Genomic DNA, 17087 nt, shown 5'->3' on the forward strand with positions numbered 1-17087 from the left:
AATACATTTAATCATCAATATAATTGTATTCCATCCTTTGATTTTTAACGAGTTTCCGGATATGCCTGTATAAACAACTTCCCAATTCATATCTCCCATTTTTTCTAAATTCAATTTCTGAATAATAATTTGCCACAATTCCTGCACTTTAATACACTCCCGAAATAAATATGAATATGTATCAGTGCTTTTACTGCAGAAAGAACAAAGATCATCCTAAACAAACCCAATTCTCAACTGATTAACTTTTATGTAAAGTGCACCATGAAGAAGACTGAAATTCACTAAGCTTTGGGATAAGAGTTGTGACTCTGGGTCGGACAAAAAAAATATCTTAGGTTACTTTTGGTGAGAAGGCGAAATTGCTCTGTCGATCTCGTACTTCCAATGTACAATGTATATCATTGCTGTAAATCAGTTTTAAAAAATGCTTGTAAATCTTTCGCGAAGGTATATGTCACCAATCCTAATCACTTTTCCATATAATTTTAACCAAATATCATTAACCTGAAAAGGTTTGGTACTAACAGACAACAAACTAAACCATCCACTTTTCAAAATTACATCACAAATCCTCGAAACACATACACTCAAAACACAAACACACACACACACACACACACACACACACACACACACACACACATCCAACCACGCACACACATACTAATATCAGGGGTCAACCCAAAAAGATATACAGTATTTAGAATAAGGCATACACACAGTTATATGTATTATAAAATAGAGAAAAATACTGTAGCAATCATTGTTTAAAGGGAAAGAAAAATATAAATAAACAATGTATATAACAAAGAGGTTTAAAGATTATAACATTGATTCGGGGAAAAACCAGAGGCGTTGATACAGCAAAGTAGTTTTGCAGCAGAACATCGGAGAAACATTGTACAAATATACCGGTGGTTTCAATGATGTATGAGTGCCTGCGGGCCTCAAGCCGAAGGAGAAAGTGGAAAATCAGTGCCAGAAAGTAGGAGACATATACACAAAGAAAAAATATATAAATATATATAAGTATAACGTCGAAGAAATCCCCTGTCCTTACGAGGACATCGTATGCAAGGAACGTATAGCCTAGAAAAATATGTTTTACATAATATTATAGACCAATTGAGGTAGATGCCGGGATCTGCAGCAGCGAGGGACTCCCAAAACCTGCGTACTGTAGATTTCGGCACCTCGGCGAGGTGGAAAGTGGCAAGTGGTGTTTATAAGCTTCTGTTTTCAATAATAAAGGCTAAACAAAGGAATAGGCATATGTATATATATATATATATATATATATATATATATATATTATAGATATGTATACATGTATATATGTGTTATATATATATATATATATATATATATATATATATCCATAAGTACGTATCATATTGTGCTGCAAGTGATAATTTCCGTATATAAGATATAGAATATAAAAGTGAATTTAAACTTTTACAGGGATAACTATCAATGACAATCATGAATCAAATTGGTTTCGTTTGTTTGTTTCATTGTGGTACTGATAAATATATCTATCACTATGTGACGAATTTTTTTTCTTTAGCAATTAGCCTTTTCGCAACATGAACTCTTTGCTAGATACAATTCGACTAATTAGGTTAGGCTCGAGCGGAGTAATGTCTATCCATGGAGCTACCTCCATGGTTTATCTTTGGTTTCTTAGCGATTCGTCGCCTTTCACAATTCCAGTGTCCGCGACTTCGAACTTTTAGATCTAAATAAATGTGTTGTGATATTATGTTGTGATAGCTTAGTTCAGTACACGCCCCCTTACTGTGTGAAGGAGTCATCATCGAAACGTGGTGTTTTCGGGAATCGTCATCTGCAAAATCAACCATATCCAGGCTCGTTTGTTTACACTTTGGATGCCGATTCCTTGTGCCATGCATGGCTCACACGGTTCGCTTTGTTATGCAATAGCAGTGTACTGGTACTGTAGTTGCTTTTGAAACCAAGGCAGTAAAGTTCAGACTTCCGGCGACCTCTTCTGGAAAGGGGGCTGTGATTGGTCATTTAGTACCCCCCAATGATTGACATACGTCCCCCTGCAGTTGATAGTGCTTACAGTGCAGACGACTGCCTGCCCTGTGTAATGTACATGACGTACATACATGAGAATCCACGCTGAACCCATGGAAGATCCAGTGTTCCGAGTATCGGAAGCTGCACGTTGTAGAGCTACAGTCCGTGGGAGTTTAGGTGGCCAAAAAGTTACGCATGGAAAAAGAATATGGAGCTTTTGATCGCAAACAACGAATTTTGCTTCATTTGAGCAACAACTGGATTATTTTGTTTCTTGGATGATATATTTTCGCGTAAAGTTGTTGATGCATGGACTTTATCATCTGATGTTCACGGAATTCAACCCCTGATTTCGATACGTCTCTTCGCTCTTCTCGAGTATATCCCCTCGGAAATATATACCCGTACGCGTGTAGCAAGATATAAGTGGAGAGATCAGATATTTAATCATGGGAGAAGTCATGGCTGCGGAGAAGGCTTCGTGGCCACAAATATTTGATATGAACCTCAACGCAACTTCAGCCATCTATTCCCCACAAACGAGGCAGATTTTGACCAGTAACGGGGTGTATTGGTCTGGTGACAGTAATAACTTCGCCACTACGAATGGAGCCCTGACCGAAGCGCAATTCAGGAGCGAGCTCGCGGGCGCAGCCCGCACGGCTGTGACGAGTAACAGCCGTCATGCCCACACACTCGAACAGTTCAGTCTTGGACTGACGGGAAACTGGCCGGAAAAATACATCAACGAGGTACATGCCAATTGTGTCTGAACTGAAAGTCTGTACTGAGTTTGATTCCCCATTCATTGTATTCTTATATTTTATGAATTCAAGTATATTAGAAAAATAAAAGGCAATAAGAGTCATTGTAAAAGTATGGGGGATCTGTGGCATATACAAATCATACAAAAATTATGCCGATTTAATTTCTGACGTGCATGGTGAACGGCGGCAACGAATTTCGAGACGCGATGAACGTCTTCCAAGTGTAAATTCGTTAAAAGTTGTTGATATATCAAAGGGATATAAATTCAAACAATAATTATGTATGATTGACTGTTACTCGCAGAACAAGAAATGATCAGTCTTAGCCTTCTGTTTAGCACATACTTGGTAAAAGAGTTCGTTTATCGTTGTTGACGTCGAACGTCACGGAGGTTTTCGTACAGGCAGAACTGAAGACGGGCGAATTATGGTATGTGCGTGTTGTGTGCAATATTCTGTCTCTGACATCAGCTCAGTGTCGTGACCTTTGAACTTAACGTGCTTATCGAGCGTTGGAAATAGTCGAAAGCCATCTATACTAGATAAAAATATATAAACCCAAGATAGTGTTTACGGTGCATATTTACTGGAGAAATAGTCAATCACACATTACTGCATATATCACACGATTGTTTTATTCTACCACTCCACTCACTACTTCAAAACGATTGAAATCTGACCTGTTGTATGACTACGAGTTTATACTCTTGGCTCTTCATGTTTCTGTCGGTGTTCGATAAAATCCATGCACAATTGCAACTTGTATTGTACATACGAATTCATATACATTGTACAACCTACGTTAACTAGGTGACGAACACTGACGCTACATTGCTGTCATGATAATAGTGATTTAGGTTCACAATTTTTAAAGAAATAAGGCACCACAATTCACAACAGAAGCAAGAATCTTTAATTTAATGGTTCTAGTATAGATCGACGACAACGAAAGCATCGAAGCGATGCTGTTTCTGTCCGGCCAATCGCTTAACTGGGCCCTGGGGGAACGGCCAACAACATGATAGTACGCTGTATATGACTTTTATGCTTAAACAGTGTGAATCATATCATTTCTATAGCAATGCTTGTTAATTTTTCTTCTTTTTTGTGTTTTTCGACGTCCAGGAAAAATTACTGGAATTTGTGCATGCACTAGACATGAAGCAACGCCATAGCGACTAACATAAGATACCAGTATTATTATTGGAAGAATGTAGGCCTATTAACACAGGACGGGAAGGGCCATGTTGGTTGACTGGAAGCTAAATAAATTTGGTAGTTCAGGGCAATCCTCACAATTCTCTACACCTCACCGTGCAAGTGTAGAGGATGACGAGAGCCAAGTTGTCACGGTATATTAAATATTTTGGTCATGCAATATACTTGACCGACAAGTATGTCTAATTCCGCGAAAAACTTCTCATTTATAGTAATGGCATTTGCTGGGTCAGTATGAAAAACAGACCCAGCAAATGTCATTACTATAAATGAGAAGTTTTTCGCGGAATTAGACATATTTGTCGGTCAAACAATATACAGTACCAGTACTCTTCAGGTAACAAATCTCCAAATAACATTTTCTGTAAATACTTTTAGTGAGGTGATAGCCGTTGTTAACTTGTACGTGTAATTTTAATCTCGGAACAGAATTCGGAAGGGAGAAAAAGAAAATCTTTAGCGAAAGTATTGTGGTCCGCTGATTTAACAACAGATTTCATTCGAATATGATCGGATCGCTGTCGTGTTCGCAGGCCGAGAGTTTCCCGTACCCTCTTTTCTCGTCAAGCCTGCGAGTCAATGCAGCTATAAGCAAGCTCTGCACTGCGCACGCCACGTGTGTGCCCTCTGGCGTGTGACGCGCGCGTTCCCTTATGATGGATATTCCTATTCAAGTGCTGCAATGCCGCTTTTATTGTCCGAGAATTATCCGCCTTTTGTTGACACAATTGTCTGCACAAAAGCCCTAATCGCTCGTGTAAACTAACTTTTGACCCTGACACAAAACATGTGTACTCAACTCAAGAGTAGCAACCTGCCGATATATCCGCTATTATGCTATTATATCGACCAAAATACTGGTGGAACCGCTGACTTGAGAAGGCCAGAATGCTATGTGGAGAGAGGCCGAGCCCTAGGGTTTCCAACTCTTTAGTTGTACGCAGCGAAGTTGGTGTTCTCTTGGAAGTGTCGTCGGTTGATGGTAAAATGCACGGGAAACATTTCAGAGGCACTTTCTTTTTGTTGATTGAACTTTTAAGACCTCAGAAAAGCTGAAAATGTGTAGAAACACTCTCCGCGACGATGAGCTTTTATATTTGCCTTTCCAATTTGATGGAGATTTTGAGGTTTTTTAAATAAGGAAAAGAACTTTAAAGATTACAAACTGATAACTGGAGCAAAACGAGGTTTTCAAAATGAGGAAAAGAACTTAAAATTACAGACTGTGATATTATTGGGTCAAACGAAGTATATGGTTTCGTCATTGAAATGACTACCCACATTAACGGTGATTAAACGGAGTTTCAAGTGACAATTCACAAACCCGTTTGCTTCCATTAAAAAACCATAAGACAAAAATAAGAACTATCGTGAGAAAACGCAGGTATCCTACGTTTGGAATACGCTCTACGTCGTGAAATGGAAAGAAATTATCACAATCTGTCTGATATTGGAGTTGTGCACATCAATACCATACGCGTTTAGTTATCACGCTTGTAAAGGAAACGGAGGATGCAAATAAAAGTTTACCACATATCCTAATTCCTATCACCTTTTCTTCGCTGAGGCAGGGCCCAGGGGTGGGGTCGATTATTATTGAAATGTGTGTCATGTAGTATACCAAAGACCCAAAGTAGAAAGTAACTTGGCCTCAAATTCTGCTTATTCCTACTTCTTGATAGACTCAGCAATCATAGGCGCCGGAAGTGGGGGGGCAGGGGGGGCGGCCGCCCCCCCAATCCAAAAAGTGGGGGGGCAAAACGCATTTTTGCCCCCCCAAAAAGCCCCCCCCAAAAAAAAAAAAAAAAAATAATAATAATAATAATAATGATAAAAATAAATGAATAAACAAAGAAAATAAAATATATATGTATATATATGAATAAAAGGAAAAAAATATGGCTACAAACGGCAGCTTTTGGACTGTAAAATGTCAAAATTTTCAAGCTCGCTCGCTTCGCTCGCTCGCATCCAGCAGTTGAGCCCGGTGCGCCTCCCCCTTAATTTCTAAAGCGAAAAACATAGCTACGACGGCAATCATTGGACTCTAGAATGTCAAAATATTCAAGCTCGCTCGCATTGAATCGTTATGCCATTCTCCTAATGTTGCTGACAGTAATTGCCAGTAGTTGCGCCCGATGCCCCCACCCCTTAATTTCCAAAGCGAAAGATAAATATAGCTACAAACGGGAGTTTTTGGACTGTCACATGTCAAAATTTTCAAGCTAGCTCGCTTCGTTCCCTCGCATTGAATCGTTATGCCACTCTCCTAACGTTGCTGCCAGTAATTGCCAGCAGTTGCGCCCGATGCCCCCCCCCCCCTTAATTTCCAAAGCGAAAGATATAGCTACAAACGGGAGTTTTTGGACTGTAACATGTCAAAATTTTCAAGCTCGCTCGCTTCGCTCGCTCGCATTGAATCGTTATGCCACTCTCCTATGTAACGTTGCTGCCAGTAATTGCCAGCAGTTGCGCCCGATGCCCCCCCCCCCCCCCGTAATTTCCAAAGCGAAATATATAGCTACAAACGGGAGTTTTGGGACTGTAAAATGTCAAAATTCTCAAGCTCGCTCGCTTTGCTCGCTCGCATTGAATCCTCATGCCATTCTCCTAATGTTGCTGCCAGTAATTGCCAGCAGTTGCGCCCGATACACCGCCCCATTAATTTCCAAAGTGAAAGATATAGCTACAAACCCCAGTTTGGGGACTGTAGAATGTCAAAATTTTCAAGCTTGCTCGCTTCGCTCGCTCGCATTGAATCTTTATCCCATTCTCCTAATGTTGCTGCCAATAATTGCCAGCAGTTGCGCACGATGCGCCCCCATTTATTTCCAAAGCGAAATATATAGCTACAATTAAAACTCCAGTTTTGGAACTGTAGAATATCAAAATTTTCAAGCTCGCTCGCTTCAGTCGCTCGCTCGCATTTTATTGTTATGCCATTCACCTTATGTTGCTGACAGTATATAATTTGTCGATCGTTTCACACCGTCATTCCATAAACTTACAATGTTCCTCAATGACTGCGTTGTTGAATGTATCACATTCCGTAATGTATTGTAGTCTCATTATTGCTCACGCACACACGCACAAACATACAGACCGTCAAAATTACTTTATGGTTCCTCCCATGTTTCGACCCACCGTACACCACTTTACATATATATATATATATATATATTATATATATATATATATATATATATATACATATATATATATATATATATATATATATATATATATATATATATATAATATATGTGTGTGCGTGTGTGTGTGTGTGTATGTGTATATTGTGTAACATATGCATGGTCTAATCTTGAGCCCCCTCCAATGTTTGCCCCCCCAATCCAAAACTGCTTCCGGCGCGCCTGTCAGCAATCCAGGCCTGATTATGAGGTTGTCAAATTTTCAGTTCAAACCGACTCATCTTGGAAAACCAATTGAAAGGCATCTGTCGATTAAAGTAAAAGCTAAAAGCAAGGGCTTAATAGGCGGAGTTCCTTATTTCAGAAGCTGGTGTACACAGAGAAGTGATTATTAGTTTCCCACGAAATTGGCAAGTCAGCTGTCTTTTAACTCTGGTTATTTTGTCTGATACCAGTGAGACTTGCGTCCTTTAGTATTAAATTGTTTGGGGATTTGGGGATAGACTGTCACTACTTCCGACTCCAAGTTTTGCTCCAGTGTTCAGTTTCTTTTAATTCTTTTGTCTCGGCTATTCTGTCACGCAGTCAGTGATTTTGGATTTTAACAAAAACAAAACAAAACAAAACAAAAACTCGGGCATAGGCGATGTCGAGCATGAAGCAAGAGTGAAGTCAAGGGAAGTTGTCTAGTCACTCAGGCGATTTCCTCCAGAGATTTTGTCAACTTTCCAGGGAGTACCTGTGGCTGTCAATTGGAGACGGTAACGCGTGGAGCGTTGTGTTTTCTTTCTTTCGGACTTGCAGAGACTATTTTTTTTTCTCGATAATCTGTTGTGACGTTATTTAAATAAATATGATATTCGTTGCAAATTCAAGAAATGATGAGTTAAACCTGCGATGTACACGTAGCAGCGCCGAGTGTGCGCGTCAATGAAGTACATTGTGTGGTATATTAACAACTGAAAGGACATGAGCACCTCACGTATTAACCTGAAACTTAAATGTGAGCGGAATGTAGGCCTATAATAAGTCACATTTCGTTTTGTGGATCACTGCCCATTATTCAAATTAGTGTGGAATGTATAGATCACCATCGGGAGAACGGGGCGTTGCTGTTTATTCTTGCAAAATAGGACGAAAGTTGCCTTTGCTGTAGACCGTTTTGGTCATTGTTGAAAGCTCAGCAGTACAGAGCCGACTTGAGAGGTCATGACCTCCAGATGGTTTGTTGTGAAGACGGCGAAGCATTTTTCCTGGCTCCAATTACGAGTGAAGAGTAGTCTCCAGCTTCATCTAATGCCACGTTGGCTTGGAAAAGAACTCGCTAAACCATTGAGCTACAATCAACACAATGATCTAACAGTAACACAGTCACGTTCGGATTTCGGAACGTACATGTATTTGAATTTGTTTGTAAAATCAATGTATATAGACCGCATTAAATACTGACTGAAATTTATCGATTATTCCGTTACGGAGTTTCGGATAGATAAGAAGACTTGAATGAAGACTATCTGAACTGCTGCGTTGGCTGTCGTCTATGCAACATACAGCCACATCGGTACTCCATGAGACGGTGCTTGGCCTCGCTATCCCGCCGTTGTCAGTGCTCAGGCGACTCGACCAGCAAGATGGATGCCGAGATTATTCTCCCGTAAAACTCTTTCGCCTCAAGATTGTCCCGACATGGAAAATCCAATAGAACAAGGAAAGTCGAAAAAAGAAGAAGATAAAGACCCCGAAATTACAGACGCAATCATTTTCTTCATTACTGACAGATATACTTGTCCTGTAGTTATTATCACCGTTATTGTTATATTAATGTTGGTATGTAATTATCATCATTATTACTTCAATACTATGCCATAATAATAATTATTATTATTAATAATATCATTTTTATTTATCAATAAATTCGAACAATTCGAGTACGTACGCCCATGATTTTTTTATCATGGCTACTACTAAAACACTGATCAATTCAGAGCTTATGTACGTCGATGTACAGGGCAATTTGTCAACCAGTTAAAGTAAAAACACCTCGAATTCCATGAATTTGAAAAATTTGAACAAGTTTTCAGTTTTCAAGTCAGAGCTTACTAGATCCAATATATTATATCGTTGGTCATGTAGAATTGGTGACATCTTTCTGCTTTATTTCTGGAAATGCATGGTAATTTTGTTTGAGATTGTAACCTTGGCTTTATATCTAATTTGGTATTTTCTTCGAGATCTTGTTTGTTTATTTGATTTTTTTTTGTGTGTGTAAGGCGTGAGAAAAAGCTTGTCAAGCGTGTGACCGTTAGAAACGGGTGCTGTTCGTTATTCTGGAGGTTCGCTATTCCGGAGGTTCGTTATTCCGAAAGTTCGTTAATCCGAAACACACAAATTCCCTGTACCTTGAGGTTCGTTAATCCGAAAATGAAAAAGGGTTCGTTAATCCGAACATTAGTGGCGTTATTCCGAAGGTTCGTTTTTCCGAAGATTTGTTAATCCGAAAATGAAATTCGGAATAACGAACCTTTGGAATAACGAATCTTCGGACTGAAGAGCCTTCGGAATAACGAGCTGTAACCGTTAGAAACATCCTTACGCCGCGCCATGAGTCTCATGCCCTCACGCCTAGCCTAAATCTCTGAGAATTGATAGGCCCGTCTTAACAACGACCTGGGTGACATTATTTTGAGCACAATTGCGAGCGTGTTTTGGTCATTTTGATGTCAAAGTCAGCAAAACATCTCATAATTGTGTCAAGTTGTTCTTAAAATAATTATGATGAACACCAATAAGTGTGGATTACAGTTCATTTATTCCGAAGGATAGTTATTCCGAAGGTTTGTTATTAATCCGAAAATGAATTTGGATGCATAATACCGAAGGTTTCGTTAGTAAGCACCGTCTGTTCGTTTTCATTTTCAGATTAATAAAGTTAACCTTCGGAATAACGATACTTATTTGAAAGCGAACCTTTGAAATAACGAACCCTATTTCATTTTTCGGATTAACGACCCCCCCCCCCCTTTTTTTTTTCCATTGTCGGACTAACGAACATCTAGGTAGGCCTATAGGGAATTTGCATGTTTCGAGATAACGAACCTTCGGAATAAACGAACCTTCATGAGTTTCATTTTCGGACTAACGAACCTTCGGAATATTAAACGGCAGGTGAGAAGGAACATCGCCCTACAAATTTGGTGTATTTAGAAGTGTTGAAAGTTCAATGCGATCACCCGTATGCTGTTAGTCTTAGAAACACAGAAGAAAATAAAGATTGTATGATTGTACATAACAGACATTCAAAACGTCGTTTAAGATAATTTTATAAATGAATCCTCCATCAGTGCCGCTGTACATGTATGTATCTCTCATATAGTGGTATCAGATTGCAAGGAATTTTCTTGCATTTATAATGTCTCCAGCGATTGTGGGTATAATGTAAAGTGTTGTGGGTTTCGTACGGCCGGTATTAGATTGTGATATTATGACGGTTCGCGATTGGAAAGCCAAATGAAGATGTAAGTGTAGAGCGGCAAACACTGTCTGATGCTGTATACGCAAAGTTCCACTTTTCAAGATTGTTACGTTGTATAGGGAGATTGTCACTGAGCGTATCGGTTTCTCACGGCTTTCAGAGTGAGAGAGAGAGAGAGAAAGAGGATCTGCGAGTAATGTCCAACAACGAAGATGACCTGCAGAAAGGACACTTTTCTGTCTGAAATTAGCGCTCAAAACATTTTTTTTTTTCTCTCCTTGTAACACCGTGTTACACGCATATTGATCCGTTGTAAATTCCTCCCATTCAGCAGGGAAAATCACAAACGTGGCGCAAACATCTTGTCGGAAGTTTCTCACAATAACCGTACCTGAGATGGTAACATCAGGGAGGGGTCAAGCCGCGCATGAACAAACTCTTCAACCGTTTGTGATTCGTGAGAAAACCAGAAAGTGATGAAGTGGGGCGGAGCTTCGTGTATCGGAATGTGATCCCCCCCCCCCGCCTTATTAGTAATGACTGCGGTAATGCTATAATGAATGAAAACAGGGTGTGAACCCTCCATGGCATGTAAGAATTTCTTTGAAAATGAAACAGTGATGATGGCGGATTTCTCACGGTAAATCATTATGACATTGTGATAAACAGACAGCATTGAAATGGGTGGGGATGCAAAGGTGTATTGGCCATTCACTGAGGTCTTTGTGTGTGTGTGTGTGTGTGTGTGTGTGTGTGCATGTATGTGCGCGCGCGTGCGAAGTCAGGGGTCCTAATGGTCAAGGTCAAAGTATGTGAATACACTACTTCAGTGACATGTCTGTAGGATCAGTTATGGGAATATGATATGCTGGTAATTAGATGAACAGATGATTGAGTACAGCTGGATGAAAGTGGTATTCATGTATTCAGAATGAACTTGAAATTTTTACCTGATAAGAAAATATGATGTAGGCAGTTGATAGATTTCTCCTTCAGGGAAGGTTTGCCAAACTAAAAATGAAGAGTTTGCTCACAAAGTGTGCTAATGAAAACCATTTCAACCATTGTAAAATAGGATACAGCTCGTTATTCCGAAGGTTCGTTATTCCGAAGGTTCTTTAGTCCGAAGGTTCGTTAATTCGAAAATGTGATGAGGTTTATTTTTCCGAAGGTTTATTAATCCGAAAGTGAAATAAGTTGCGCTATTCCGAAGGTTCGTTAATCCGAAAATGAAACAAAGCTTGTTGTTCCGAAGGTTCGTTACAGACCCTATATCACTTCGGATCAACGAACCTTCGGAATAACGAACCCTATTTCATTTTTGGATTAACGAACCTTAGGAATAACGAACCCTATTTCATTTTCGGATTAACGAACCTTCGGAATAACGCCCCAAATGTTCGGATTATTAACGAACCCTTTTTCATTTTCGGATTAACGAACCTCTAGGTATAGGGAATTTGTGTGTATCGGATTAACGAACCTTTGGAATAACGAACCTTCAGAATAACGAACCTTCGGAATAACGAACAGCACCTGTAATATAAGCCCTTTATTGGAAACAGCAAAATAATATCTTTCCTGTGAAACCTCATTTATAACATAACAAGGAATAATTTGAAGCTGTGATTACAAATATCCCTTGCTTTTGCATTACTATATATATATATATATATATATATATGTATATTGCAGTTTTAATTAATAACTTAACAGGAATGGAGTTAGCTTGTTTTGTGTTCAAACTCTTCAAAAATACAAGCAGATTGCATGGTTGCTCTTAAAGAATATTTTACTTGAGTTGGAATATAATCTTTTTCTTCAGATTAATAAAGCAACAGTGCTTATTTCAAAGAAATGAAAAAGAAACCAACGAAGATGATTCTTTCCATTTATAACTAATCTTAAATCAGGATATGTCAATTGGGAAAAAAAATATGTGAAGTTTTTATGCCTCTGGCTGAAGGCCAACGTTTTAGACTTTACCTCCAAGAAAAAGCTATTAATTCAAGGAAGAAGGTTACAGCATAGGGAAAACTGTTTTAAAAGGTGTCTTTACATGGATCTTGGCAAAATGCAACAAACAGCATTGAAGGGTCTAATCAAATGTGAAATGTGCTGGGCAACACATTTATCATGTGACTGTAATATCTACACAATCTTAATTGTAGCTTTTAGCCCAAAGAAACCCAATGAAACACATTCTTGTTGCTCTGCTTTGAGAAGTAAATTTTCTCCTAGTATAGATTTAAAAAAAAAACTTTTGCTGGATTTAATCGTATACACATGTAAATAATCTCAATTTGAATAAAAGAGATACTCTGTGAATTCATATTACATAACTTTCAAGTAAAAGTAATATGAGACCATATTACCTGTTAATTTTTTCTTCTGGTGTCCATAAAGAGGGTCATTAACATTTTCCTTAATTCTCAATTCCTTATTATCCTTTGTGTTTTTTATACTGTGGAAATTCAGTCCAACTTTGTCTGTAGTGAATATTCCCCTGTAATCATACCACCCATTTAAACATAACTCTCTAATGGTGTTTCTTCTGTTTGTTTTTTCTTCTTCTCCAGAATCTGCCCTATGGTCACACACCCCACCACTATCATCGCGAGGAGAGGCACATCCCAGTCACAGCCACAACAGTGAGTAGATGCTTGGTGCAAACATTTAAATCACGGTCTCTCTTTACCAGCCCCTGGAGGCATACCTCCTCCACAGCTCTGGATCATGACTAGTGTCAAAGGTCATTGAAGTGGCACTGACCTGACTGCGTTAAATGTAATAATGTTGTCAAGAGTTGCTGTGATGAAAGTGTCTTTCTGTGTGGTTATAACTCTCTCTTGCTGACCTTATAATCAATGCTTGATGTTGTACCATGGAGGTACTAAATAAGTTCACAAACACCCCCTTTGATATACCAGTGGATGATTTATGAAGGCAATAATTCCTGATATAATATATACATACCAGAGAGGAAATCGAGGAGTTGCGCGTGATCAGATGAAATGGTATAAGTACATGTACAATACAGATCTTTGTTTATGCAGGAAGGTGAGAAGATGAGAACCTTATCAGTCATGGCACTTTGTGTAGGCCTACTTGTATCGTGTGTGCGTTTGTGTGTCTCTGTAGAAGCTAAAGAAAACCTGTTAGTCATATTCTTTTCTGCATTCTGAAATTTGCAAAGTTTGAAGGTCAAATTTTTTCTCTGGTCACTCAGTGATTGTGGTATACTGTATACTATAAAACAAGAAATATCCGTGGCATGAAATTTTTGTGAATTTACAATACTGGTACTGTAAAACATGATATATTCGCGGCATGAATTTTTTGCGAATTGGAGCCGATGGCCTTTTTTACGGCATGAAATTTTCGCGAACTGCCACTGGCATTCAGTGCATATAGTGTACAAACGAACTTTCGCGTGCATTTTAATTTCGCAAATCTTCACGCTCGCGAAATTCGCGAAATTAAAATGCACGCGAACATTTCTCGTTTTACAGTATTCAATGTGCATTAAAGTGTAGACAAGAACTTTTGTGTGTGTGTTAATTGTGCGGAATTAATGAAATTAAAATGCACATGAAAATTTGGTTTTTGATACTGTATTCATATAGGCCTAACTTATGCAGAGGTAGTTTGATTATGCAGCTGTCTCCATTGAATTCTTGTGCTCTGAATGGAAAGATAAGGAAAAGGCAGGTGCAACAATCTCATGTGCTTACTGGTGTGAGATACTGATTGATAAAAGAAATTTATGTCTGGGCATACAAGTGAAATGAATTATACAATCCTTCAAAATATACTGTATTACACTTAACTTTTTTTTTCTCAACAAGGCATGTGGGATGCCATCAATTTCATTTTTGCAGAAGATCCATTTGGTATTAAATTTCCTTGAAACAATCGGGGAGAGAAGAAAATGTTAAGAGCACATAAGCACATGAGTATAACCATCATATTGTATTGTCTATAAATATCTTTATGCACTAATATGAGTGAAATATTTATAGATATGCAAAAAAGATATTTCAACTCCAGTGAATAAATCCCTTATGTTCCTGACTCCTCTTTCAAGAGGAAGGCATTACCTTTATGCAAACCTTTGGTTTGGTTTTATATTTTGCAAAAACAAATCAACCCCCAAGATTGTTGATGTAGCAGAGTTAACTGCTCATTAAAAAGGCACACTCAAGACATTAAAGTACAATAGCTGTTCCACTCTTTTTTTCTGCAACTACCAGAAAAAAAGAGTGGAACGGCTTTCTTTCCTTTCCTCTCTAGTAAAAGAGACAGTGTAGTGTGTGTTTGAGCAAATGATCAGAAAATCAATGAAGACCAGAATTCATGAGATTGCATTTCTTTCATACCACACTAAGTATATGAAAAAAAAGGCATTCTTCTGTTTTAACCTCAGTTGATATTGTTTAATCTGGTCGGTCAGATTACGTTAGATTTTTAGATTTTTCACATTGAACTTTCCAGAACTGAATGTTCTAAGCAGATTTTTCATCCACATTCGATCATTGAAATGAAATGGACCTTTAAGGTACTTTTAAGTGATGTTTGAATGGCATTTGATCTTGCAAGGCCCATTCACACTTATACAGCTGTAGCTGTACATTTTCAGTGAAATACTGCAGTATCTCATAATGTGAACGCAAATAGACTGCAAAAGACCTCATGAATGTACGTCGCCAATGCCATGGTATTTCGGATGGTAATTCAAGTGGGTGCTGTTCATTATTCCGAAGGTTCGCTATTCCGAAGGTTCATTATTCCAAAGGTTCGTTAACCCGAAACACACAAATTCCCTATACCTAAGAGGTTCGTTAATCCGCAAAATGAATAAAGGTTCATTGATCCAAACATTTGTGGCGTTATTCCGAAGATTTGTTAATCCGAAAATGAAATTCGGAATAACGAACTTTCGCAATAACGAATCTTCGAACTGAAGAGCTTTCAGAATAACGAACCTTTGGAATAACGAGCTGTAACCATTCAAACTTGGTGCAAAATATTCGTTCGAGCTTTTAGCGTGAATCACATGAAATACCATCCACCACATTCAGGTGTATGAATCTCTCACATGACCTAACACAATACCTGTCTTCTCCCTGTAGGAGATATGCGTGCATTTTGTGTAGTAGGCCTACTTGCAGTACATTGGAGAGTTGTAATTTGGGCCAAAGTGCCACGGTATTTTTTGAATAAGAACGATACCAACTGAAATACTTGCAGTACATGTAATACTGTGGTATTTCACCAATGTGATACTGTAACAGTTGATATTTTCGCGCGACAAATTTTTCGCCGAATCAAGACATCAACTACTGGAACATATGGCACGTAAAACTATTCGCATGCTTTTATTTTGGCGCTAGCGTCTGGTTGAGCGAAATGCGCGAAAATTTCAACACCGCGAAAATTTCCACTTTTACAGTAGGTGAAAACAAATTACCATGGCATTTAATTACCATTCTAATGCAAATACACTTTGCCTGTGTTTTTCCTACTTTTAATTGGTTTTCCCCAGCAGAGACTGAGAGGTGCTGTCTATTTCTGCCTGGGATTTCTTTTTTCTGATCCGTTCATCTTTCTTTCTGTCCACCATTGATAGTAGAAGAAGAAACATAAAATTCAAGCTGGCAGAATTCATTATACTCTTTAGCCATTTGCAATCAATCACAACTCTTATTTGAAATGGCTGGAGTGTTACTTTGATGTTGTGCAGTGGCCTATTGTGAAGGCCGGCTATTCTGTGGAACCAGAAACTCGCATCTGCAGATCTGAAGATGTTTTATGGGAAGGTTCACTTTTGTATGCATTTCTAAAAAGTTTGTTGCTCCTGTTTTACATCGAAAAAGATGGATATTCATGTTATGAATAGAATGTGCATAAATCAAGACATAAAAATCTTCTGTACTGAGCAAAAAGTGTATTTTTGCTGTATTCTACAAGTGGGTTGAAGTACTGAACATTTTTATGCAATGCATAGCAATCTTATGAGTAGTTTTGTGATTTCCAGTTGAAATGGCAGAAGATGATAGCTACATGAGCTTCCTAGAGGTTTTCTTCAATATAGTAAAATTACTCTTTGAATGTTCATATGTTATAAATAAATTGATAAAGGTTGTAATAATGAATGATGGTAGCAGGCAACATCTTTATCACATTGTTTAGAACAATTGTGTCCCTTTCAGTCTTGTGGTATGTGGGGAGCCGTGATAATATAGACTGGTAGTAGCAGCAGGAGCTGAGGAAGAATTTTTTCACTTGGTCTTTCAGATACAGTGATATGATGATCATTTTGCTTCATTCTCTTTGTCTACATGTGGAGAGGAGGATGGGAATGATGTGTAAAAACCGTCTCCTTTTGCAGGTGTTTGGAATTCAAACGTGATGATTAAAGTGTGCTGA

The 17087-nt window shown here is 38.5% G+C and overlaps 1 protein-coding gene across 3 annotated transcripts in view; it reads left to right on the forward strand.

The window, feature by feature from the left end:
- Positions 1 to 2083: 2083 nt before the first annotated feature.
- Positions 2084 to 17087, forward strand: part of LOC139715985 (zinc finger CCHC domain-containing protein 24-like) — a 65775-nt gene continuing 50771 nt past the window's right edge. For all 3 annotated transcript variants that reach the window (XM_071627536.1, XM_071627537.1, XM_071627538.1), the window contains exons 1-2: positions 2084 to 2801; positions 13238 to 13309. In XM_071627536.1, coding sequence (XP_071483637.1) covers positions 2499 to 2801; positions 13238 to 13309 — 375 coding nt within the window. In that variant the 5' untranslated portion in view covers positions 2084 to 2498. The remainder of the gene's footprint in view (positions 2802 to 13237; positions 13310 to 17087) is intronic.

This window comes from Diadema antillarum, unplaced genomic scaffold, assembly GCF_040938485.1.
Source record: "Diadema antillarum isolate AM-2024a unplaced genomic scaffold, OU_Dant_1.0 scf00000059, whole genome shotgun sequence".
In the NCBI taxonomy this organism is placed as follows: Eukaryota; Metazoa; Echinodermata; class Echinoidea; order Diadematoida; family Diadematidae; genus Diadema; species Diadema antillarum.